General features: G+C 39.7%; 2 protein-coding genes across 3 annotated transcripts in view; one reads left to right on the forward strand and one right to left on the reverse strand.

The window, feature by feature from the left end:
* slc43a3b (solute carrier family 43 member 3b) overlaps positions 1–11,564 on the reverse strand; it is a 25,485-nt gene extending 13,921 nt beyond the window's left edge. Inside the window, exon 1 of one of the 2 annotated variants that reach the window (XM_027002077.2) lies at positions 11,420–11,564. The gene's annotated coding sequence lies outside the window, so the exon portion shown is untranslated. Of the gene's footprint in view, positions 1–2,354; positions 2,455–11,419 lie in introns of those variants that run through there. The other variant, XM_027002078.2, reaches the window with a different exon arrangement.
* smtnl1 (smoothelin-like 1) lies at positions 6,275–9,631 on the forward strand. Its single transcript, XM_027002083.2, has 5 exons — positions 6,275–6,422; positions 7,098–7,798; positions 8,338–8,452; positions 8,839–8,990; positions 9,200–9,631. The coding sequence occupies exons 1-5, from the start codon at positions 6,375–6,377 to the stop codon at positions 9,582–9,584; spliced, it is 1,401 nt and encodes a 466-aa protein (XP_026857884.2). The 5' UTR covers positions 6,275–6,374; the 3' UTR covers positions 9,585–9,631.
* Positions 11,565–26,045: the final 14,481 nt, after the last annotated feature.

A 26,045-nucleotide genomic window follows, 5' to 3' on the forward strand; every position in this document is an offset into this window, starting at 1 on the left:
GACTCTAACCTACTGTACTGATTAGGATGTATTCTATGAGTAAATGACAAAGCACTTTTCTAAATCACACTAAATAAGAGTGTCTGCTAAATGCAGTAAATGTAATTGTAAATTAAGCATGGTTGACTTTTTCCAGATCATACGGAGTAAGACATTACTTATTTTTGTGATTATTATTATCTTACTGTTTACCTAATTCCACTCATCTGATCACTCCTTGTTAACTTTAACAATGTTATGTTTATACTGCTCAACGGGTATAAAAGGAAAGCATTAGCCACGTGGTCAGGGTGGATTTTATTCAATCTGCCCTGCAGCAGCATGCATGAACTTTGCATTTTTCTGTTATTTACATTATCACTTGTATAGCCTTATTAAAATACCTATCCAATTGTAATGTGTAACTAATTAGCTTGTATATTTTGCATTACCCTAAATAATAAACCTGTATTATCCTAAACTTGACAAAGCAAGTTATTTTAGTAATTAAGAACTTTACAAGATTGGTTATTGCATATTCCCATAACCTACAGGTAGTTGTGCATTAAAATGACTTCTTCCAAATAATTTGTAATTATAATTTGGAGACAGGTACATTTTTAAGTTAAACATTCATCCACACCAATTTCCATTCTTGGACATAGTCAAAAGGATAAGTACCTACAGGGTAAAATAAACACACATGCACACAGACACATACAAACAAACAGAGTACATTTATGCTTGCAAAACTTGCTTCTTCAGTAATGTCTATGGTCCTTCCCTCTTTAGAATGTGAATTACACCTAGCAAAAAACATGGTTCCTCTATTATTCATGGATTTCTATCTGATGTGATGCAACATGCTCAAAATAAGATCAGACCTAATTGCACTTTCACACTGCTCACTAGACCACCAAAAGATTTCTGCTTTAGGTGTGTCCAGCTATGTTAAATGTTAATTTAACATAATACTTAATACTTTAAGTAATTAATAATATATAGTAATTAATACTATATATATATATATATCTAATTGCACTTTCACACTGCTCACAAGACCACCAAAAGATTTCTGCTTTAGGTGTGTCCAGCTATGTTAAATGTTAATTTAATATAATACTTAATACTTTAAGTAATTAATACTATATAGTAATTAATTTTATATATATATATATATATATATATATATATATATATATATATATATATATATATATAGTAGTTTATCTTAAATAGAAAGATGTTTTACTTTTTGTCTATGCTCAATAACCTCGGGATCTAATACCTTTAATAATATCCAAAGACTGACCAAAGGCCAAGAATCTCTTGTACTATAGGGCAGTGAATTCTGTCTGTCAGTCCTTGGTTACCAACTTATAAGTTTTCATCTTTGTCTTAAAGTTAAGTGTAATTTCAGTGCCACAGCACACAGTGCCTAGCTAAGCTCCACCTATTAACTTAAAAGGAGACGCTGATTAGAAATGATTAGACGCATGATTAGACATCAGTCACCGCACATTGTACAAAAATATAAGAAAACATTGTTGACTTTACTCTGACCTCAGACGCAGGCATACGGTCATCTGTTTAAAAAATCAAGTTGTATGTTTTAGGTATATTGTCCCTATCTGTGTGCTACCAACACAAGTGCCAAACGTGGTAAACCAGTCTAACATGATCAGAATAATGCAATGTTCCAGTTTAGCACGATCGTTGCATGTAAATAACCGCAGGCTATATGTAAAAGGCCTAAATGTAACACTTTCCTTTTGAAAAGGTAAAAAGCAATCTCCGAAACAAGTCACTTCACTAATACTGTCCTAACAAACATAGCATACTGGCTATTTCTTCGAATATCTACTCAATCACCATTTTACTATAATTTAAACAAGGCTGTGTGCTAAATTGGACACATACCAAATATTTAAAATATTTTTGACGTCATAACACATTTAAAATGACAGTTATTCATTACATTTTGTTTGTGTTAAACATTCGTCCAAATGTATATATATTTCCGTCCTGATACGTTGAACATTCATCTTGCGTGCACGGTATAGGATCTACTTCCAGCGTCTGTTCAGTTTTAAACTCGATGCCTCTATAGACTCCTGAAGAGTAAAATCACGTCGGCGTAAAGGCGTAGTGGTAGATTCTGCGCCGTAAGCACCTTTTTCCGTTACTCAAGTGCACAGCAATTCACGGATATAACAAACATTTCCTTTTCTTGTTTCGGCTATTTACATTTGGCTCACCTTTCTTTCTAGCCAAATACAATGTACCCCCTATCTTTTGTTAGTGCAGTAAACCTATTCTTTGTCTTTGTTTATGTATATTAGTGAAGAGAAAAGGAAATCGTTCTTTTGACCAACCCGACTACAGCGATCCTGGACGTGTCAATGGAAATGTCTCGTTTTTCTGGTGAGAGGCGACGCACTGCCGCTAGGTTGCTGCGCTTCTAATGCATTAAGACTGAAACGTGACCCCTTTTTTTTGGTAAACGCTGTGGCGCACAATTTTACAGTGTACTGCCATGAATCAGGCGATCGCAAAACGTCACTCGGCACCAAAGAAGTACCATTACTGTCGTGTACAAACACTTCGTCATTTAGGAAAGAAACTAACCCCCAGGAGCTCTCCAAAGATCAATATGATTTTGCTAGCCAATAATCCTGTTGCGGTCAATTTTGTTTGGTCTAGCCTAGAGCTGTCTTAGGTTCTGTAGGGTTACTAAAATCAAACGAGTTTGTAGCTATGTCGATCTGAAAAGCTAATTAAGAGAAATCTGTTCAACCCATTTTCCCAGTATATTTCGAATGTGAGAAAGGTGGGAGTTTGGGTTAAAATAAGCATGTGTTATTAGCAAGATATGGGCAAATCCTTGTCAGTTTACTCTTTACTGTTATCCACATATTAGTGGTGATAAAGTTAACAGCAAAACCACTCCTCTATATTATTGTAGATAATTGTAGATCACGTAGCAAAACTCATGTCACGTCAAGATATACGTCAGCTAGCTACAACATATTTTTCATGAACCTTGTCCCATGTCATGAATCTTGAGCCATTACTGGAAAAAAAAACCAAAACGTTGATTACACGTTTATAGACTTTTTTTCGTTTCAGTCTTTTAGATTTTGGAACTGTTATGTTGGGTTATTTCTTCTGTAATCTAGCTAACTAGCTAATAGTCACTTTTCAAGTTCAAGTTTGGTTTATTTGTCAAACTTGAACTTGAATCTAGCTAACTAGCTAAGTCACTTTTTTAAAATATAAGCATCACAGGAAAAATTGTATGTACAAATGTATGGTTTTGAGGTATTTCTTGGTTCAAAAAAGGAAGGGGGGTTATGTGCACTGAACAGGCACCTCAGAACATTTAAGTTAAGAATTTTATGCAGCTCTTCTGTGTTCTGTACGACAAGACCATTGGTTCACCTCCGTCGACTTAGAAGACACATTTTACATCCCCATTTACCTCTATCACAGACAGTTTCTGAGATTCATCTTTCAGAACATGATCTAAGAATATTTTGTTCTCCTGTTTAAACATTCACAGGGCCCTTGGGTGTTTGTAAAAACAGCTATTGCGCTGGTCCAGAACTGACACTGGACTCAGTTCATTCAAGGCATCTGTTATCTGTGGAAAGGATAAGGATTTTCTAGCAGATCAGTGGCTGCATACTCATATGTACGTGTTTCAACCACTAGCCTTGATCTCCCAAACCTTGGCCTGAGTGCTAGAAGAAGGTCTTATTCTGATAGTCTTCAATTGGCGAGAAGTGCTAGATAGCCGAGATAATTCAGGTAGTGTATGGACAGCCATAATCTCTCCCTCTGTGTGGAGATCTTCTTCCATAGGTGCAAGGAGAAATTTTTTATCTTCATCTTTGGATTTGGAAGAGGAATGGTTCAACCTAACTTCAGCTGGGATTCCAGATAACGTGATAACTAATATTCAAAGTGCCAGAGCCTCATCTACTCAAAATCTTTATGAACATACTGTAAGTGGTGAGGTTTTGATGAGTGGTGTGCAAAATCACAGACAGGTCCCTTAATGTGTTAAGTCCTAGTCATTTTGTCATTCTTAGAGGAACTTTTGGAGACAAACAAGACCTTTCTACCTTTAAGTGTATTTGGCTGCCATCTCTTGGCCTTCGTGCAACGAATGCAGGGCAGCCCCACCTCATGACTCTGTCTATGAATCTATCACTGCCTCATGAAATCTATCATTGGTTCTGGAGGCTCTATCATATCCCCCTTTAAAACTCCTTCATAATGTGGAACTCAAGATATTGTTGCTGAAGACAGCCCTGTTGCTGGCATTGTCATCAGCGAAACAGGTTAGTGACAGTCCTGCATTTTCAGTACATTCAACGTGCACCCAATTCGCTCTAGTGGATCAGGAGATCGTATTAAAGGCTAACTCCACATTTATCCACCATATTTTTGATTCGTCAACAGCCTGCCTCCCACTTGCATTCACAACTTTCTGTCACCAATAATTTACTTCTGAAGAGTAGGAATGGTTGCATATGCGGTGTACGTTGTTCTCACTGTGCTCTTACATAAACAGGACAGAGGTATCTAGGAAGCCTGATCGTCTGTTTATATCTTGGAAAAAACCTCACACTGGTAAGCCAATAACTATCCAGCACTCGTCCCACTGGATAGTGGAAGCTATAGCTCTGGCTAACACCAGAAAGGGCATGCAGTCCCAAGATGGCTTGCGTGCATAATCTGCTATGAGGATGGCAGCATCCTGAGCTCCTGTTCCAGGGTGTCTCTATTCAGGGCATTTGTGCAGTAGATTGTTCGGCCTCATCTCACACTTTTATGAGGTTTTATAGGCTGGATGTTACTGTGCCTACTCTAGGTGCATCTGGAGGGTAGGGACTGTAATGTCCCTGTAACAAACTTTGAGGGAAGCAACTACACCCAGTCTCAAGCTCAGGTCCTACAGGGAGCAAACACATGCCCCAACCACCAGACTAAATAGCCAGCTCTTTGGCACAGCAAACAGAGCACCCACTTTTCCTTCCTCAGTAACAGTCTCCATCACAGTCCCTAAATGATCATGTCTGGCAATACGGGAATTGGCATATCCCATACTGAGATATCAAAATAAATGCTTGAAAAAGAACTTCATGTTATGGACATAACCTCAGTTTTCTGATAGCATGAGTGAGTTATTTCACAGCCTACCCTCCTTGCGTGAAGCAAGGAAGTGCTCATTTTGAATGAGTTTTTAAGTTTTTTCAAAGTATGTGGCGCTATAGAGGCATTGAAAACATTAGGCTTACATCTGCTTACAAGTTAAATTAGAGAAGACAATTCAAGAGGCATTGTCCTGTGTCATTGGAACATTATACCATTGCATTGGCATAAATATAAAATCCAGAATACATGCCTTTTCTCTCTCTTCTTCTTCACAAAGCAATGAACAGAAGATTTGAAATAGGCTTAGATGTTCACCAGTCAAACAGGTTGACATTTCCATGCACTGAGGAGGGGAAAGAGGAATCAAATAAGAGCAGGGGGAGTATTTAAAAGATAATAGGACCAAGAGAGGAAAGATAGGAGTTTATTTTTAAACCGATCTGCTTTGGGATGAAGGAGAAGATGCACTATTAGAGGTTAAATGGGAATGTAGCTACATATGTGTCAGATAAAGAGAGGGGGTAGGCTAACATTCATTGGCTAAGTTTTTTTTTTTTTTTTTAGTTGAGCAACTCGGTCTGCCTTTGTGTATTTGGAAGTTAAATAAGCAACATTATTATGAAGAATTTTTAAACACACCAACATCTAAAAGTACGCAATTTTCTGATTCAGCAAATCTAATTGTAGAAACTCAGGGCCCAGCACCACTAACATAAAGATTATTGCACATTTCTGTAGAGCAGAAGTTAGGAACTTATGACTAGCAACATTATTTCCAAAAATGTAATATGGATATGTAGTTTTCAAAATTTTGCAAAATAACACCAGAGAAAACAATGCTCTATAGTTTCTGTTTCAAGAAATGGGGTCTGAAATGATAGCATTATGTATTAGATTTTTGTTTGTTTTTCAAAGTGTTTCTGTTTGTACTTCAAGATATATATGTAACTTGTAACTGTGTGTGTGTGTGTGTGTGTGTGTGTGTGTTGTATACTGTTGTTACTTGGTTTCCAGTAGTAGCAGCTGTTGAGGGTCTGACTGAGCCAGTATTACCAACACCACACTGCCTATTTCTGTATCATGCGTTGTTCTAAAGGTCAGAGAGAAAGAGGGGGAGAGAGAGACAGACAGGGAAATTTGAGCAAAGACAGAGTAGAAAGAGTGGAAGAAGAGAGCAAAAAAGACAGAGAAAGAGCTAGCTATTATTTGGGGCTTTTTATTGTACAAGACCAATGGAAGATTCTACGATGGTCAGTGTTGCAGAGGAAATACAGGATAAGGTGAGAATATCACCAGTTTTGAGATGCAATGTTTATTAGGCGTGGATGATAAGAATGATTTCTGACATTTATTTATTTCAGTCTTAAAGATTAATATGCAAGGCCATATAAACTGTATTTAAGTGGAATTCATGTGGGTAAGCCAGGAAAACAATGTGTAGCTTTGTGTTTTTTAAGGTGTTTTAAAGTCTGTCGCACAATTAATATTTTCAGTATATTGCATGTCTCTTCAACATGTCCAAATACTAGAAATCAAGTGTACCAATTGTGCACTCTATTGTCTATTTATTTAGTATATATTCATGTGCATGCTTTCACACACACACATACACACACACACACACACACACACACACCTACCCACCCACATGCACACACATACAAATATATACACCTGCTTACACAGAGGAATGTCTCTGGCTCTTTTACAATAATGGGTCATGACCTTATGTGACACCTGGAACCATTACTCATTAGCACCACCAGCATTTGGAGTTCTATCAGCAAAACACACTACACACACACACACACACACACGCAATATTGACTTTGTCAATATCAAAGACTTTAAGAATACAAATATAACACTATTGGTCCTAGTATAGTTAGCAATTCTAGGAAATTTGGTATTCTTGTGTAAGAACACATGTCACTACTTTGATGTGTGCTTCACAGAAAATCACAGAAGAATTGCCAGATGATGAGAGCCATGTTAAGAGTGACCCTGAGTCTGTGGGCATGACCAATGAGAGTAGGGGTCAGAATAATGAGAACGGAGAGGAGGTGCCAAATCCCCAAATTGGAACCAGTGAGAGCTGCAAGGACAGTGGAGATATCAGCAGAGCCATCAACACAGAAGGTGGCCATGCTAAAGTCAGTGAGATTGATGCCGATGAAAGCAATGATGGAGCAAAAGAGTCTGCGATAGATGAGAAGAAAAATGAGAGTGAAAGCAGTGAACATCCAGATGAAGAAGTGGGTAATCAGCTAAAGAAAGACAAAGTGGAAAAGGTCAGAGAGCTTGCTGTTGCCCAAGAAGAGGTGAAGGAGGGCAGTAATGCTGAAACCATCCCCACGCATGATGAACAGCCGCATAACAAAGAGAAAATCAAAGAGACACCTGGACAGGAGAAAAAGGAGGAACCTACATGCTTGGTCCAGCAGACAGCCAATGAAGAAGTGCAGGCCAACGAGAAAGGAGAGGCCAACATAACCAAAGAGAAGAACAGAGATCAACAAGAACAGACGAAAGGAAAGAGAGGAGCTGCTCCTCCACCCTCCTCTGTCCCAAGACTTCCAGTGCAGGCTTCGTCTCGCCAACGGGGCAGCCGGCCCTCAGCCAGGAGAGATGCAATGGCAAAGTTTCAGCAAGATCAGTGAGTCATCCTGCTCATCCTCGTCATCAGGCCAAAACAACAACTGCGTCATTGCCGCATCCATTAGCAGGATCATTATGTTTTTATCGGCATGCTCACAATATTCATCCACAAGCTTGAAACCCTCATCCATGTTATTTATGAGCCTGTTCTTTTGTAGGGCTGCTCAATTATTGATGAGCCCCTTGCAGAAAAATAATATGTTTCAATGACGTTTATATATCATTGACGTATATAGATTAAATTAGATGATGTTAATATCCTTTCCTGTAAAGTAGCTATAAGACATGCAGATTGAGGGCTTAATTATGCTATTGCACTCAATATCCCCTAATTATTATTATTGTTGTTGTTGTTGCATCTTTCATTAGTCATCTTCATCACCATGCATGCTGGTTTGGATGTAATGAAATGAGTGTGTGCAGTAACATATGTATGTTGTACTTTCTTTTTGTTCAGTGGGTGGTGGTGTGGTTTCAGTGTGTGTAATGTGTCTGTATTTATCAAACATAAATACAGATTGTGTTGGCTTGTTCTAGGACTCCAGGAGTCCGAAATTTTAAGTTACAGAAGACATCTGTTGGTGTGTCTGCCGGGGCCTCAATCAAACAGAAAATCCTACACTGGTGTAGCAACAAAACACGGGGCTATGAGGTGAGGACGGAATTTGGGAAAAATCAAAACAGCAAAACTGCAACACCTAGATATTCAGTACACAAAAATAAGATGTATGTGGCCTTTTGAAAGTTTTGACATGCCACCCTTGCTTTTAATATACTGGTAGAAAACTCACTCGGTGCATACCTGTATGTGTGTATTTCAAAGCTACAGGAACTTTTTATGTTTCCTGAGGTAAATGAATTAGTTTGGTTGTAGAATTCCTCATGAGGCATGTTGCATTTGGGAGTAATTTTAGTCTTGAGTGTGGTTTTGATTCCACCATACTGTCATTCTAAAAATTACATTACATTACATTAGCCTATAAAAAAAAAAAGTGTTGTGTTTAAAGCGTGCCATTGTCTGTGACTGTGCGTCTCCAGGGAGTTTCCATAGAGAACTTCTCATCCTCCTGGAGCGATGGCCTGGCCTTCTGTGCCCTTGTGCATCGCTTCTTTCCCTCTGCGTTTGACTTCTCCTCCCTCAAAGCCAGCGAGCGAGAGAGGAACTTCACACTAGCCTTCACCACAGCAGAGTATGTGTGAATTTGGTCCAAAGAACAAACGAACTCACAAATCCATGTGTCCATTGGCTTGCATGTCTCACAATAGGGGTATCACATACAAAAGCAAAAAAGTAAACATCTGAGTTCATTTCTTTCCCTCTCTTGTATGACTGTAAAGAGTTTAATAATTATTTCTTACTCTCTTTGTCTCTCTGTCGCTCTCTTTTTCTCTCTATCAGATCACTAGCTGGCTGCTGCCCCCTCCTGGACGTATCAGATATGTTACTAATGGGGAACAAGCCAGACCCTTTTAGTGTATTCACCTATGTTCAGTCCCTCTGCCAGCACCTTTCAAAAATAGAGCGAGAGAAGAAGGAGAGGGAAAAGGCAGAGGAAGGCAAGAGTCAGGTTGAGACCAAAGACAGAGGCAGCAGAGAAAGAGAAGAACCGGAAGAGGAGAAGGGAGTGGTGAAGGGAGGTGTCATAGATGAGGAGACTAGAGAAGGAGAAGGTAGTCCTGATGACAAGAGAGCACCGACAGAAGAAGACAGCGAGACAAAGATGGAGACTGATCAAAATGACAATGGAGTGAATAGAGACCTAGAAACTGAGACCTCAATTTAGTGAATTCCAGATTCAAGTATTAAAATAGCTATATGCTTTTTTCCACAGTATTAATTATTTTTGGGGTGAATACATTTTGTTTTGAATACTTTTGCAAGCTTCTTAGCTGCTTAACTTATAGCTTATTGTTTACTGTTGTGTTAGATTTTGCAAATTGTTTTTCTGGTCCTAAACAGGTTGTGTATATGTAATTATACACATTTGCCACACTCATAAATAAATGTGAAAATAGGCCCAATTAATATAATAAGTAACTTGGGAAAGAGAGAGAGAGAGATAATGACTGGTCTATCAGTAATTTATATGCAGATTGCTGTTTAGTGTGTGGAAAAGCAATGCAATGTAAAGCTATAACAGGTGCTTAGAGGTCTTTTAGAACACCATACCTTCACAAGGCACTTTATTAGGTACACCTGTTCAACTGGTCATTAAAACAATCATACATATAATTGTACAGGATAAGATGTCAAAATATCCTATGCCAATCCATTAGAGCTTCACATAGTTCCCTACCTACTCTCTTCATTCCAGCAACCACGACATTGTGAGCTTTTCTCAGGAGGCTTCAGATAAGCACTTCTCTTCATCTTTGTTTCATTGAATTTAGCCAACGACACCTCCAGAAATTTCAAGAGCAAGGCCTCACCCCACTCTAAGCTCACTTTTAAACAAAGCTACACTTCTTTGAACATAAACTGGCCTCCATAGTGCCTAAGGCCATACCCAGCCCCACTGACACTGCTCAAGCATGCTCAGTGCACTTTTATCACCATATCATTGGATCCAAACAAATCAGCCAATCATAGCCAATCACATGGCAGCAACTCAATGCATTTAGGCGTGTGGTCAAGGCAACCTGCTGATGTTCAAACCAAGTATCAAAATTGGGAAGAAAGGTGATTTAAGTGACTTTGAATGTGACATGTTGATTGGTGATAGACAGGCTTGTCTGTGTATTTCAGAATTTGCTGATCTACTGATTTTCAAATACAGATATCTTTCTTCTCCAATATTCAAATTGTAGCATGTAAACAACATAAAAGCATGGATTCATCTTGCCATGTATCAATAGTTTAGAATGCTGATGGCAGTGTTATGATGTGTGGGATTTTTTCTTGACACACTGGGCTCCTTAATAACAATTGAGCATCATTTAAACATCACAGCCTACCTGAGTACAGTTGTTGACCATGTCCATCCCTTTATGACCACAGCATACCCATATTCTACTTCTAGCAGGATAACACACCATGTCACAAAGCACTAATCATCTCAAACTAGCTTTTTGAATATCACAATGAGTTAGTACTCAAATGGTCTCCACAGTCACCAGATATCAATCCAGTAGAGAACCTCTGGGATGTGGTGGAATGGAAGATTCACATCATGGATGTTGTGGATGTGACCAAAACAACAAACTGGCATACTCTTCAGCTCTAAGATGGTGCCTGTCTTTGGAAGCAAGACAATGGGCCCTCAAGTCTGATATACTAAGATTAAAGCCAAAACAGGAAATGTCCTTTTTTTCAAAAAAAAAACAAAAAAAAACCTTCCAGACTCAACAGAACCCTGATTGCAGATGTATCCAGAGCTGAAGCAATACTTTAAAAGTATGTGGGAGAAAGAATCATAACCATTGCTCAATGCTTGGGTGAGCTCCCAGAGCAGGAAACAGTCAACATCAGAGCAAGCAGATGATCATCAGAGCAAGGCTCAAAGAAGGGTCTCACACACACACACACACATTGCATGTTTCTTTCACAAGGCAAGGCAACATGCTTTACTAATAAAAAAATAACAAAAATGTATTTAAATAGAAAAGATAGAGAACTTACATAAAATGATAAAATAATCCACCAAAAGGATTATTAAATGATAAAATCATTTAAATGATTAAAAGATTTCATTAAACTGATGAAATAAGCAATATATATGCACTGTCTAGATCTGGGATATAGAGAGACTGAGAAAGCGAGAGAGACAGATCACACAGTGAAGCCCCCTCCCACACATTCACACACACACACAGTGAGAAAGAGAGAGAGAGTGAGAGAGAGTAAATCTCTAAAGTTACAGAGTTGACCTCACATGCCATAGCTAATGTTACACTCCTCTAGGATTGGCATGGGGTGTTTCAGTGGTATCAGGAACATGTTTACATGTTTAAAGAACATTTTCTACACTACATCTGTGTGCATGGTCTGTGTTTATAAGTGTGCATACACATGTGCATATGCATGAAAGAGAGAGGGAGGGAGAGAGAGAACTAGAGTTTGATGTGTTGGTACACACACATACATTTAAACCCTTGCCAAAAGAATATTTAATGTGTCACATTTCTTCAGTCCCCCTTCGCCTGCCTTCTCCACATGTTCCTGTCATTTGCCACTAAATGTATTTATGGGACTTATCACATTTTCATTTGCCCTGGCTGTTTCCCTCTCACTCCCTCCTTCGCTCCGTCCCTCCCTTCTCCCTGTGTATCATATTTCCCTGAGCCTTGGTTAGCATGTATGCAGCTTATGCTCACAGAATACGTCTATTAGTGCTGTTCAAAGTCCGTGTGGTCTCATGCATAGACTTCAGCTGCAGAAAACATGTGGAGAAGCTGAAAAACATATGGTGAACCAAAAGAGAGGAAATATGTGAAAACAGTACCATTCTTTTCACATTACAGATGAATGACAACTAGCCCATAAAAAGGGAATACTGGACAGTTCATACACTAAACTACAGGATCTACTTCCAAAGACCCCTGGAATGAACTAAGAATGTGAAGAGAGGATTTATCCAAGGACATATGTAATTGCAACATGGATGTCATTATTGTAATGTAAGAGTATATTTTACAGCTAAATCCTCCAGGTTGCTGTTCTTAACAAAACAGTGTGTTTTTTTTAGCAGTTTGGATTTTGGACTTTTCACGTTTTAAAATCTCACATGTGTGCATGACTGTCTGTTTCTCCCACGTGTCCCCCTTTCTCACACATGGATACTTTAACTTCACCCTCCCTTTCTCCATCTGACTTTCAAGAAGGTTCCCCAAGCTCCTCATCCCGGCACACCACCCACTATCAGAATACAGGTGGGTTGAGCTATGGCTTGGGTGTGGCTTGGACCCATCTCCGCCCCTTCCTGCCATTCATTCTGATCTCCTGCCTGGTGGTGCTGGTGGTGTATTTGCTGCAGACCATTATCTATGGTGGCCCCTTCACTGACCCCCACTTTTTCAGCAAGTTTGACCAGCGCTGGCCACCACCGGGCCACCAAACCCCAAAATCCTAGCCAGAGAAGGGATCATGGATGGCCACAGAGAACAACCAAGATGTGGCTTCCTGAAATTTAAGAAGCAATCAAGACTCGAGAAGCAATAATTTAAAGAAAGGTATAAAAATGGTAGTTTAACCAGATGCTGAACTATATTTCTGACTTTGGATGCAGCAAGTGAACATTACAGCAAAATAATCTTGAACTGATATAAACTAGGTTTTCATAAAGCATGATTAACATAATGGAGAACTAGTCACCTAAAGCCAAAATAAACCATGACCAGATGAAATAGCCAATTATATTACCTCTCTGTATGTGCATAAAGCTGAAAATGAGCACAGATGTATTTGTAACACAAGCTCTAACACCCACAAAATAATCTTTAAGCATTTTCCTTCATTTAACAGTATTACATGTTTTACACCGTTTGAGATGTGTTTGCTTGGTGGGTGGGGGGGGTTCGAATCTGCTGAAATAAAGAATGTTTCTGCACAGCAGCTGCCTTAATTTGTTTGTCTCTAAATTACGTTTCAGAGGGAAACTAATATATGTAATATCATAGCAGTTTTTCCTTTCTGTTTTGGGAGGGCAGTGGAGTGTAGTGGGGAGTTGAGTTCGTATGTCTGAAGCCTGGGAAACGTCTGTAGCCAGCTAGCGTAATCGATGGTTCGGTGATTCCATCCAATAAACGATATCGTCTCTGCTAGTCAGCGAAACTCTTTTCTGGTTTTACGGGTTCAGCGAGAAATCTGTATGATCTCTCCCCGCTGTGACTGTTAATCACAGTGTAATCAAGGGTTGTCACATAATATTTCTCGAGTTACTCCGAGAATGTGCATATGTGTTACAAAATCTGCCAAAACCAACACTTGCATGCTTTCAATGAAATTATTTATGTCCGGTCTGGCGTTTATTGTAGACGGCCACTAGATGGGGCCAGTACTAAGCAATATCGGAACTCGATGTCACGGCGCCAACGAATAGCAGTAAAAACACTTTAGACTGCGTTCTGAAATGAGGGTTATTGATCTTAGCAGAGTTTCGGTTCAAAATAGCTTGAAGCTTGAAAAATATATATTGATATAGTAGGTACTCGCACCGGAATGTATGCTATAAAGATACATGCATTCGATAGGACAGTGTGCAAGAAACGGTGACAACAGGGAGTAAATGCTTCTAAAAGGGTCATCTGTGCATTGTCGTGTTCATCCGGTGCGTGGTTACAGTACACGGTGGCGATCCACAGAGTTTAGAAAAGTAACTAAATCGTTTTTCCTATAGCGTTATGCGTTATACTATGCCTTAAGGCTGGGATGTGAAGATGAACATCAAGTAATACACGATCTTGACGAACAGAGGGCGCTCTCTGCATTGCAACTGAGGGGTGTTTCGGGCATATGTTGAACGTAATTAATTTATGTACAATATTTGATCACAGCACATTTTTTAAATCAACTTGTGTACAGTGACACTGAATGTATATTGTTTAGGTGATCGACAAGGAGGTCTTATAATGATGAAACTGTTTCTGCGTCAGTTGAAAATATAGGCAATGTACGCGATGCAAAATCTAATTATTTCTTTGCAAAACCTAATTAGGCATTAAAAAAGGTTAACGCCAGCGCCTGAAACCGTTTTTGTTTAATAATCCTATTACTGACGGCTCATCATGTATAAAATGGCGCAGAAGGACACAAACTTTCCACTTGTTAAAGTGAATCTCCCAGAAAAGACAAGACAAACTCTACTGTAGCCTACTCTTAGGATATGACAGGATATGAGACGGAATAAGATACATGAAGACACTGTAAGTAGAAAGTCCATTGTAATTTTTGAAGTCGACTTTTTCTACTTTTTATCTCACAACCTGTTTAGTTTTAATTTTCGTGGGTTGAAAAATTTTGGAAGTTGGGTGTTTTTCGTATGAAGGTTGGTGTTGCTGGGTCAATGCGGCGATTTAGGAACAGCTGCAGTGCAAAGCGTTTTTTCTTCTGGGATCACGTTTTCGCTGCAATGCTCAGACGATTAGCCTACGTGGCAAAGCAGCCGTAAATAGTTGCTATTCTCAGAGGAATCGCAACGTTAAACTGCAGTGCATAAGATGCTATTAAACAACATTTTTATATACACGAATGTGTATATAACAAATAAACAACACCACCCCAAATACGAAACAGCACTGAACCTACAAGGCTTTTTTGATAGTTTCCCTGCATCGAATTGATCAGTTTATTGGTGTAATCTACAAGCCTGATTTCATATTATTCACACCATCATAAATATTACAGAGCATTTGCTATAATTTTAGGTGTTACGACACGCGCATTTGGGATTAAAGCTTTCTAAGCATCGCATAATTTTCAAATAATTTTGAAAGATACATTTACCAAATACATGACTATCTATGCACTTGAAATTTGTAGCCAACAATTCTGCAAAACCTATAGAATATTAAAAACAAAATTATAGAATGGGTAGTTGGTTGCTAGTTATTTCGTAACCTAAATGAAAAGTATAAATAGACGACGAAATATTTGAAGCATTTTCGTAAGACTGAAACAAATACTATGGCAACCGATTCACTTTTCCACCCTTAACCTTTTCCTTTTTCAAAACGGATCCATCACCGCAGACCAGGGTCTTTCCGTCTATTCTGCATAGAAACCGCGCGCCCAACAAAAGCGAGGGACTGACAAGCTGGACCCAATGACGAGAGAAAAGCGCCCGAAATCAAAGGCTACCTTCAAAAGGAACGCGCTTGTTATCGGAAAAGAGGACTGTATTCTGCGTGCAGCTGTATCACACCAAAATAAAGAAAGATAAAACAAACAGGTAGTGGAATGGGACGTAACAAACGAAATCTAAGACAACCGAAAAGAGCACAAAAAAGTAAAGGAGGGATACGGTAAATCAATTTCCAACAAAAGTCTTTCAAATTGCTGGTCAAAGAAACAAACACTGCACAAACATCAAATGTGCCGTTTATACTTATTTTTTATGCAGACTTGAGGTTAAAGATATGTTTTAAAAGCTACACAGGCGTGCATAGATCTTGCTTAAAAGGCTATATAGTTTTGCCAAATAAAATAAACTAGAATGAAAGAAAATATAATACAACAAAAATAAAATACTGCGTCAATATTCAAAAGCAAGTTTAAAAAGACCTTTAATTTGTGAACATTGCTGCCATCGATTATCTTTCTCCATTGGATATGGATAGTTCTACAACAGCCGAATATAGTTTATGCCACTTTGAACCTGAATGTACATGCATCCTAAATAATTAACATTACCCTTGAATTCACTTTTATCGGCATATCTTGTTTTTGCTTTTGGTTTTGTTTTATTTTATTTTTTAACCTCTGTGACGAAATGTTTGGATGAATAGAAGAAAATTGTTGTCACAGTATTCTTGCAGCTCTGCTTGGTTAACTTGGTCATGCTGAATTGATGAGATCATGATTGTCACCGCAAATCGCCGAGGCGTTTCACAAATTTCTAGTTGACCCAAGCTGTTATTTTTGCGTTAATTACGTTACATTTAAAGGGACATGGAATGAATTGAAGGAAATAAATAATTATTATTATTTATATTGACTCTATTATCTTAAACTATGGTATTTCCAGACGCCGATTAAATTAATAACAACAAAATGTATAGCTAAACTTTTCCTCTACATTCGGCAAAAGGTTCACTAGTTTAAAAGACAGGTGAAAGACCGACGGATACGCATTTTTATCTATCGTAGGGACTAGATCATTTTTGCTGAAAATGAAAGCCGTGATGGAACGACAACACGCATTTATGCTCAACAGTCCCACAGAGAAAGCGCGCGCAGTTACGCATGACTTCGTGTTCTAGTGCTCCATGACTTGGGCCTTAAGACACATCATGAGCTCAAAGCAACGTTTTTAACTCATCAGGTAACTAAAGCAACCAGAGCTGTAAAATGGTCTGCAGCTCAAGCTAATGAAATCTGGTTCAAACGTTTGTGCTAAATTAAATGGCAAGGTGACTACCTTTAACTTAAGCGTTCTAACCAAAGGGTGCATATGGGGAGTATTACAAGCTGAAGAGTATCGCTTTTATTTTCTAGAGTTATTGTTCAAAGACAGATCTGGGTATTTTTAAGTCGCTCATTGGATTTAAATGTATTATAGTGAAGAATAACTATAACCTATAACCTAGCTATAAAGTTGACGTAAACAATATGTTTTAAAAATCACACAGCATATTGTGATAAACCTTTGTCCATTCCATAACGTATTTTTAATTAAGCCTATTTATCTGATTACATTTTAATAAGAGATTGACCTATGGGGAGTTTCCTGGCTATTTTCTACCGCTAGACCTATAAAGGCGTCAAATAAAGAAATGAATTATTGACAAGCTCGGGTAAACAGGCCAAGGCGGAGATTTCTTTGTTCAAGAAGCACTTTTCTAACTGCCCCGTGGAGAATTTAATGTCAAGAGGAGAGTATCAGTATCGTTATTAACTTATCAGACGCAATCTCAGAATGACTTAATCAAACACAAGAAGCTCGAGCGAGAGCATGGGTGTAATAATGCCTTTAAATATGACGAAATTATTTCCCGTCATTTCAGGCAACAAATTGAACATTTATTGCATATATATTAAAAATTATACGGCTTGGTGTGAAGCTGATGTCTCTTTTATTGAGACGCTCCCAAAGGTGAGGCCACGAAGCATCCATTTTTTTCTGCCTTGTTAGTCCCATTGGAGAATGTTGCAAAATTGCTTTGAAACTGTTAAATTGATTCAGAAAAGAATTCATAACTTAGATTTAAAGCACAATTACTCCCCGCTTGTTAAATGTCGGTCTTTTGCAAGTCAGTAGGTGCGTTTGACGTACTACTGAGTTTAAAGATAAAGAGTGGAGGCTTGGCCACACCAGCACTAATTAATTTAATGATCTCATTGGACGAAACGTCAACTTCATACACTTATGACTGGTTTCATAAACATAACCGTTAAAGCTTAACAATGCTGGCATTGTGAACTGAACTGGAAATAGCGCAGACTAAGGGAGACTTGGCTAGAAGGCCTGCCCTTTGTCTGTGACTGGAGATGAATGGTTGGTGTCAGGCACATGATTGGTTTGCGCTATTAAATTGTCAAAAAGGAAGGATTTCCCTAATAATGCTTCTTATGAAGAGTTATGGAATTCGGCATTTCTGGGGACAGACAAGAGGACTAACAAGGGTTACAATGGGAGGGGCTATTAGCATAGCGCTGAGAAACTACCCAAGGTCACGCAGAGTTCTCATCAATGATCATGACATAGACCTCGCTGTGTGGTCAGCGAAGTCACTAGATGCATAGATACGTGCACCTCGATAGCACTTCGATATGTGTATCTCGATTCTCTATGACTATAGACCTAGCCCAATTAACCTACACATAGTTAAAGATTGAAGTGTGCAGTAGCTATCTCATTTAAATGTCTGTTTTAGTTAAAAAAGATTTCATCCTTTTTTTCCCCGATGACCATAAATAGCTATGGATTGTCTTAAGATTAAACGCCTTCGGTTCAATACGTGTCATTAGAGGTTTTCAGGGACCCCCTTCTATTTTAACGTCCATTCGTTTTGTGGTAGATGTTAACATCTTGGACCAATCCATTAATTCTTTTTGCCGACAACAAATCAGTGTTGACTCGAACACTCTCCCCCTTTGTGTTCATTGTGTCGCTGCCCTCACTTGAAGATTTATGTTTTTTTGATACTAAATTCCTTCTGTCATCAACGCTGCTCTCTTGTTGACTTTTCTTGACCTGGCGACCTGTTCCCCAAACTTTCCCATATTTAAAGCGGGATCATTCCTTTCTCTCTCTCGGGGTCGCTTTTTGCTTGACTGTTCAATGCAGTGCCCATTGGTGGCTTGTGCTGTTTGTTCTGTTCTTGAACTTCAGTACAGGCTGGCCCAGCATTGCGGCCCTGTCCCCATCCTGTACTTTGAACTCTCGATCTTCCTCTGAGTGAATGCCTTGTCCCTACAAGGCTCCCTCCCCTGGATGCCCAGCTAACTAATTAGTTAAACAAACGCTTCCTCTAATGATTCCCTGGGCTGACCAAGCTGGAGCCGTTTTGTTCAGCTCAGCTGCTGCTGGCGAGAACTTTGCTTGTCCTGTCGGAGATTTGGCCTCTCTGACCCGAACTATCAGCGAGTTGTTCAAATGGTCGGCTGGCCCTGTCCGAAAGTCCAACCCCCACCAGGCCAAAGGCCAACGCCACGAAGGCTCGGAATTCTCACAAGATGCTCGCAGTGACACCCACGACAAAGGCCCTTGGTGAGCCATCCAGCAGTAGCTTGTCATTTATCGGACTGTTTGCCTTAAATCATTTCTCGTTTCATACACCTGGACTGTCATCCGCACATCGTGCTAACACAATGGCCTTCATTTGCGTCTCTGCACTGTGAGCAATAATTCGACTCCCATATTCCGTTTTCTTTGCAGTGTTTTGCCATCTGACCGCTCCGTGTCTGCATGCTCCGTGGAGGTCTCGACAGAAATGGACACTAATTGCCGGGACTGTACACTGCTGGTCTCCGCAGTGCCTCGGGCGATCCGAGGGCCCGCTTGTCAGCGTCTAATTGACAAGGGCTTGTCTGTTTTTTGGAGCAGCTGCTCCTAAGCACAGACACACAAACGCAATCTTGACATGGCCTCCATCTGCCTCGAGGAGTCTGAGGCAAAACGCAGTTAAATGGAGGAAGATTTATTAAAGCTCCCTTTGGGTGACGCGACATTAAGTAAGATATTTCCGATGCTGAGTATGCGACTGGCTGGCCTTATTAATAATGCACGGGCCAATTTAGGACAATTAAGCAGGTGACATTAATAATGCTTTTCTCATGGATCATGCCAAACAAGCCAGCGCATTTTATGAAACTGACACCAGGGACTATTAGTCTGGAAACATAGACCATCGAAATATTTTTCAAATGTTCAATTGAAAATTCTTAGTCATAATTATGTGGTAAATACATCAACGATTTGCGTTCTAGTCACCCCATAAGTCAACCACAACGCCATTTTTAAAATCAAATAATCTTATCAAAGACACCATAAAGTAACTCCATCCTGGGATCTTGAATTTTAAGCGAATACATTTAAAAGAATTACTCCGAAGTCCATCACTTAAATAAATAGCCCATTCTTTAGTCTTAAGCCATATAGTACAGGGCTATGGTTTGAACGAGTCAACTGAAACTGAGGTGGTATTGTTTGCTTCCAAAATGGAAAGAGTTTCTCCAACTTTCCCACTGCCCGTCTGCATGAATGTAAAGAAATCCTTTTCTATCCGCTTTTACACTGAAATCGCGATTTTTTCGTGTATTCTCACGAAGCTCCCCCCTTATGTCACTGCAACAATGCCTAGAGTGAAGCACCCCGTAGGAGCGCCACAGTTGGGGATCTCTCGGATTGTTTTAGACATCTTTAGATTTCATCAATCAAAATGACTGCAGTTTTCCATAAAAATGCTGAATTTGGGACAGGGTCTGAGAGAGCTAGGTAGAAAATGCGACGCTGTCTCCATCGATGATAAATGGCCATCCTTTGACTGAATAAATAGAGAGATACGTGCTCACGTCTCGAATCACTTTTCGTACAGGTTTTTTTGAAAAACAAAACAAAGGTTAAACAAACCAAGGTTGTTTCGGTAGCATTTTATCCTGTTGGACTGGACTGAAAATGTGTACAATGTTACTAGTGCATAATGCTTTTACGCACGAGGTGGCAATGGCAATGGCAATATTATCTATGTTAAGAATTTCCCAAACGTTATTAGCCAGGTTTAACTTTATTGTAAATCGCAAACACCCAATAGAACAGTAAAAGATCATAATTTCAATATGACACTACCATTCGCCCTTCTGCTAAATTATGAAATAGCAAAACAATTAAGCAGCGAGATTTTGATAAAAAGCAGCCTGGAATTAAGCATAAATAACTCAACTTGATATATTTCAACGTGTGTTCTGTATTCATATAATATTTTTATATTTCTATCCGCAAAGAGACTTCACAAATTCCCTATTTGGAATTACGACATGGAAAGTTAAACACTACTCTCGTGAATGTATATCTCATTTGTATATAGAAGGCTATGGTGATCAGCTATCATAAAACCCGAAATCTCTATCCAGAAAAGAAAATCTCTCCATTTAGTAGTATATATAATCCGCGAGATTTAAAAACAAAACGTTTTTCATTTTTGCAAATTACATTGTAGCTTCTGGCGCACTGTTTTCCTAAAAATAGCCTATTGGACATTCAGAGAAAACGTTCCTATGTACGTCATTTTGAAACACCTACGTAATTGAATTCACGGCTAATTTATATCACGTGATTTTTTCAGCAACAAAAAAGCCTCATAGGCTGCATGTTCATAGCTTTATTTCAGCTCAGAAGTCAGCAATGAACGTTTATGCACGTTGGCAAATAAAGCCGAATCGCATAAAGGCTGGTTAAAGAGGGATTCTGGGGTTCAATCGGCCTTGCAGGCTTGAAAGATTGTTTAATTTTGCCTCTTGGTTGGAGTATGGACGCTGCGTATCCTCAGTAAGGTCCACCTCGGTTGCTAATAGAGATCTAATTGATGGGTGAAGGCCCTTTCCCTACGCCCTGCTCTTATTGCGCCCTGGCGTCTGCTGTAAAATAGAACCATAATCGGATTGAGGTATTCCTCTAGGAGACTAGTGTGAGCCTCCGGCCAGGGGGAAATCGTTATTAAAAAAGTTAAGTGCAAGGAGAAGAATTCGACATACTGTTGAGGCCTGATGAAAAAAAAGGAAAGCGATATCGTCGACAGACCTGACGAGACATCTTTTCCCCGGTAACCACTTTTACAATTGCTGCGGAAGAGCATGACCATACAGAATGAATCATAAAAACTTTATACCTTGAAAACTAATTGATTTTGGATAAGCTGCAATATAGGCCTAAAACCTAACAGATAAAAATCGACAGACAGACAAATTGACAAACAGGTTTAGACTAGGCTCCTTGGAAGGCAGGACTTTTAAATCTATAGGTATAATAAATTAAAAGTTTCGGTTAATGGTACGAGATTTCTAATTACATAATTAACCTATTTGTATCTAAATTTTGTTGGAAACTTGGAGGAATGACCAGTGCAGTAGTAAACACACACACACTCTCTCTCTCTCTCTCTCTCTCTCTCTCTCTCTCTCTCTCTCTCTCTCACTCTCTCTCTCTCTCTCCTTCCTTTAGAGTTCGTTGGATAGGCACATTGAGGCCTGTCTTTGCTTGGAGCGCACCCCCACAGCCGAATGATTGATGAGGGAAGGGGCAAGGCCGAGCACGCATGGCATAAAGCCCATACACGGCCTCAATGAAGCCGGGCCTGCGCGGAGACCGGCCGCGCTCAATAGATGCTGGCGCAAGTATATTGAAGCCAGCGGCATAGAGGAAGGTGCTCTGTTGTCCCCGTAATCCAGTTAGCCATTGAGCCACCAGCCGTCTGAGGCACGGAGAAGAGTACGAACGAGGGATGGATGAACGAGGAGGAAAGAGAAGAGTGGACAGTCTGGGGTTGGGGGTCGGAAGAGAGGAGAAGCTCGTGGCCCCTGTTGAAGGAGACCGAGGGGAGAAACAGTCAAATGAAAGGAGGGAATAAAGACAGCTTCTCGGTGCAGTGCTAAAGCTTAAATTAAAAAAAAAAGATCAACACTGCAAAACCCAGCGCAATGTTTGGCCTGAAATATTACACAATAAGAATGGTGGCATAAAAGAACGTTACACTCGAATTACATCAGATTACATATTTATTATTTATGTCTAATTTATTTATGTCTAGGCTTAATCAGCTTTGCCCGTACATGCAAGCATGCGCGAGGGATAATGTTTCCATTTATCACTATAGCTTTGGTTTCCAACAACAGTAACATAAAAGCTATTGCCAAAGTTCACTTTGTACAGATGTTCACTTTCAGAAAATAATGACAACGATTTTATGCAGAGGACGACTCCCTGTGCTTTGGTATTCTCGGAGCAACTCAACTTTCATTCTGACCGTGCACCGGCTGTCCAAGCCAAAGTGCCATTGCGGAAAAACTGTAACCTGCAGAGAAATGAGTATACAGAAAAGTATATAGGACCATCACTGAAGAGCACCTTGTGGGGAGATTCAAAGAGAGGATCAACACAGAGGTCGGTAAATGTTATGTAGCGCATGTTACACGTACGTTTTATTTGTGACAGCCTACTTTTAATTTATAATGCTTAATTCGGCACTTTCTTCTAACTGACAGGAAATATCCTAGCTATCACACCTACGCATTTTGATTCGGTAAGCCTGTAGCGTGACGGCGCTAGCTGTTGTAAGAGAGTGTGTGAATGGCCAGCCATAGGGGCTCATGGTAGCTGCACGATACGTGGCCTCAACACAATTATATCTGCTCTCTGCCTCCATCTACCTCACGCAGTAGAAACACGGCATCCGTCAAAAGCGCAATTAGCAGGCCATCATCTCCCGCCAGGGCTGCCTTTCATATGGCCAAGCGCTCCGACAAGGTATCCTGCAGCCCGGCCTTGTTTCTGACCGGCCGAGAGACAGAACGAGTGATGGGGGAGAGAGGGAGAGAGATGGGGAGGGGGGCGGTAAGCTTGTTTGCCCTCGCTCAGCAGGGTCATTTACGACGGTTCCCTTTTCGTTCACTTTCTCTCCTGTTCACTTTCGGTTGAAAGTGAAGGGGAAATTTCTGACGACACCTTGAGGCATAGAAAGCAAAATCAAAAGGTTCTCTTTTGCCTTTTTGGATAATTATGCCTTTTATTTTTTCTTTTTAAATGTCATTTTGATATATGTTCTGTTCTGCGCAAACTAGTGCATAAATATATGCACACAGGAATACACACACGTGCATATGTATATTTGTAGCCTAGGGGTAGGAGAAAAATTAAACACGATTTTGAATTGCGATTATGTTATTACAAAATGACAGCTTGTTATTATCTGAACCATCCTTTTAAAAATATTTAATTAAATAGATTGTGTTACTTATTTATTTTCTTGTTATTCATTTTTAGTACTGCTTATCTGGGCTATTAGGAATTAATAAGTATTGTGCAATAAAGGACCATATGCTATATTTCTTTTCATTAAGTTGTGTTTTATCCAGAGTTAAAGAATGCAGTGGTCTATTCACAACTATACTGTGCCAGTAGTGGTTAAGTGTTTGAGGTAAACCTGGAGTACAGGATCACTGTCTAGTGGTGATTAGAACAGGGGTGGGGGGTCATATTTGCAGCCACAGGATCGTGTTAATCTAATTGCAATTTAGGATTTAATTGCCTAATTTAAGTGATTATTTAACCATAGGAATTCCTTTCACCTGTTCTGTGAGATTTGAATTTGTCTCTGCATGAGTGTTCATTCATCCCTTGAATGAGCCGATAGGGTTTGATGGTATTTCATTAAACAGTAGTGCAAAGGCATGTTGCTTATCTAGATACTACAGAATACCACAGTGGTATACCACAAAACTAGACGCTGAAATGAAATTCTAACTGTTTCAGGGGTTATGATAAAAATATACTTTGCAAAACATTTCAAGATTAAACTTGCCTTTAACTGTAAATATTGTGATCAAATTAACATAGTTGACTTCCTCAGAAATTAATTCTGAAGAATACCTGGAACCTCTGAAATTCCAGTTAATCAATTGTGGCTGTTCATGACAGATTATTTGTTGGGTTACAGGGAGACAGTGTTTGAATTACCAGAGTATAGACCAATATCATTTAAATAATATACTGTAACAACAACACAAATGGCTGTGTGTATTTTTAAAAGTGTTACTGTATGAAGAGTGTTTCACTGAAGATATAATTTAGAAATCCATCTTAATAACACAACTATATCTCAGAGTTGCTGTTATGGAGAAGTATTGTGAAGCTCAAAAATATTAAAGCAAATATGCCCAATGAATTTGAAAATAAGTAGTTCAAAAAAACAGATAAAATGCTTTGCAGTAAATAATTAATAAATTTTAATCATTAATCCATTTGTTCTAAAATGCTTGATATGAAGAAACGAAAGTATAAACATGGTCCTTCCTAATAATGTACAAAAGAGAAATTATCTCTTTATGAATGTTACCTTCAATACACTTCAACCACAGTAAATACTGGTCTTGGCACCTGTGACTCAGACAGGCGATGCAACTATGTGCAACAGTAGAATTATGACTCAATTGGAGATGGAGTGATAAAGGGAGAGAAACAGAAAGATAGAGAGAGAGAGAGAGAGAGAGAGAGAGAAGCTGAGCGTGAGAGCCGATGCGACTGAGAGATGAGAGAGAGAGAGAGAGAGAGAGGCCGTATGCAGGGCACGAAAGAGTAAGAGAATAATCACGGCCTAATCGGATTCTTGCGTTTGATAATGGAGAGCAGGAAAAAAAACGGAGCAAATTCCAGGCAAATTTGCGCAAATGAAAAAGATTCCCCCCTGACATGACACGCCGGTGAGAGGCAGGATCTAATGAGCTGTAATTTGTCTAAGAGCCTCTCTGCCCCTCCCTTGCAACCCCGTTTAAGGCCAGGAGAGAGCTGCTGAATATGCCCATCATTCACTGTCCGTCCCCTTCAGATGAAGTGGAGATGCATACAGATGTGGAATGTGCAGTACGGATGTGTCTTTTTGTGTTCGTTCGACATCTGAATGCTTCTGAATAGCAGGTCCCCTGGTGACGTGCTAATGCATAGAGATGCCTAAGACCACGCCACACTCACCTAGCACAGTGCGTGTGTGTTTACTACCAGAATAGGTGACTGGATCTAGGTGACTGGCAGAGCATGAACTCTATTGCAGGTGAGAACGATGATGCAGTGTGTGCGTGTGTGCACTCTTTTAACCATGTATATATTTCTGCACAATAAACAGAAGTGTTCACCTCTGTCTCCCCCAGTAAGAGGGCGCTTCCTCCTCTTGAGGGAGGAATTACCCGCTGGCAGCCAAGCTTCCCCTCACCGCCCCTGACAACATCCATAAATTATTGGAGATTTTCATATTTCAAATTTCATCTGCATTCATCTGGCGCAGCGTGGCAGGATTGGGCAGGGCTGCAGGGGGGAGGACGGGCGACAGGGCGACGGGAAGGAGAGACAAACCTTCGGCAAGCTGGCGGCAGGGCCCCCAGA

This window comes from Electrophorus electricus, chromosome 12 (assembly GCF_013358815.1).
Source record: "Electrophorus electricus isolate fEleEle1 chromosome 12, fEleEle1.pri, whole genome shotgun sequence".
NCBI classification, from domain to species: Eukaryota; Metazoa; Chordata; class Actinopteri; order Gymnotiformes; family Gymnotidae; genus Electrophorus; species Electrophorus electricus.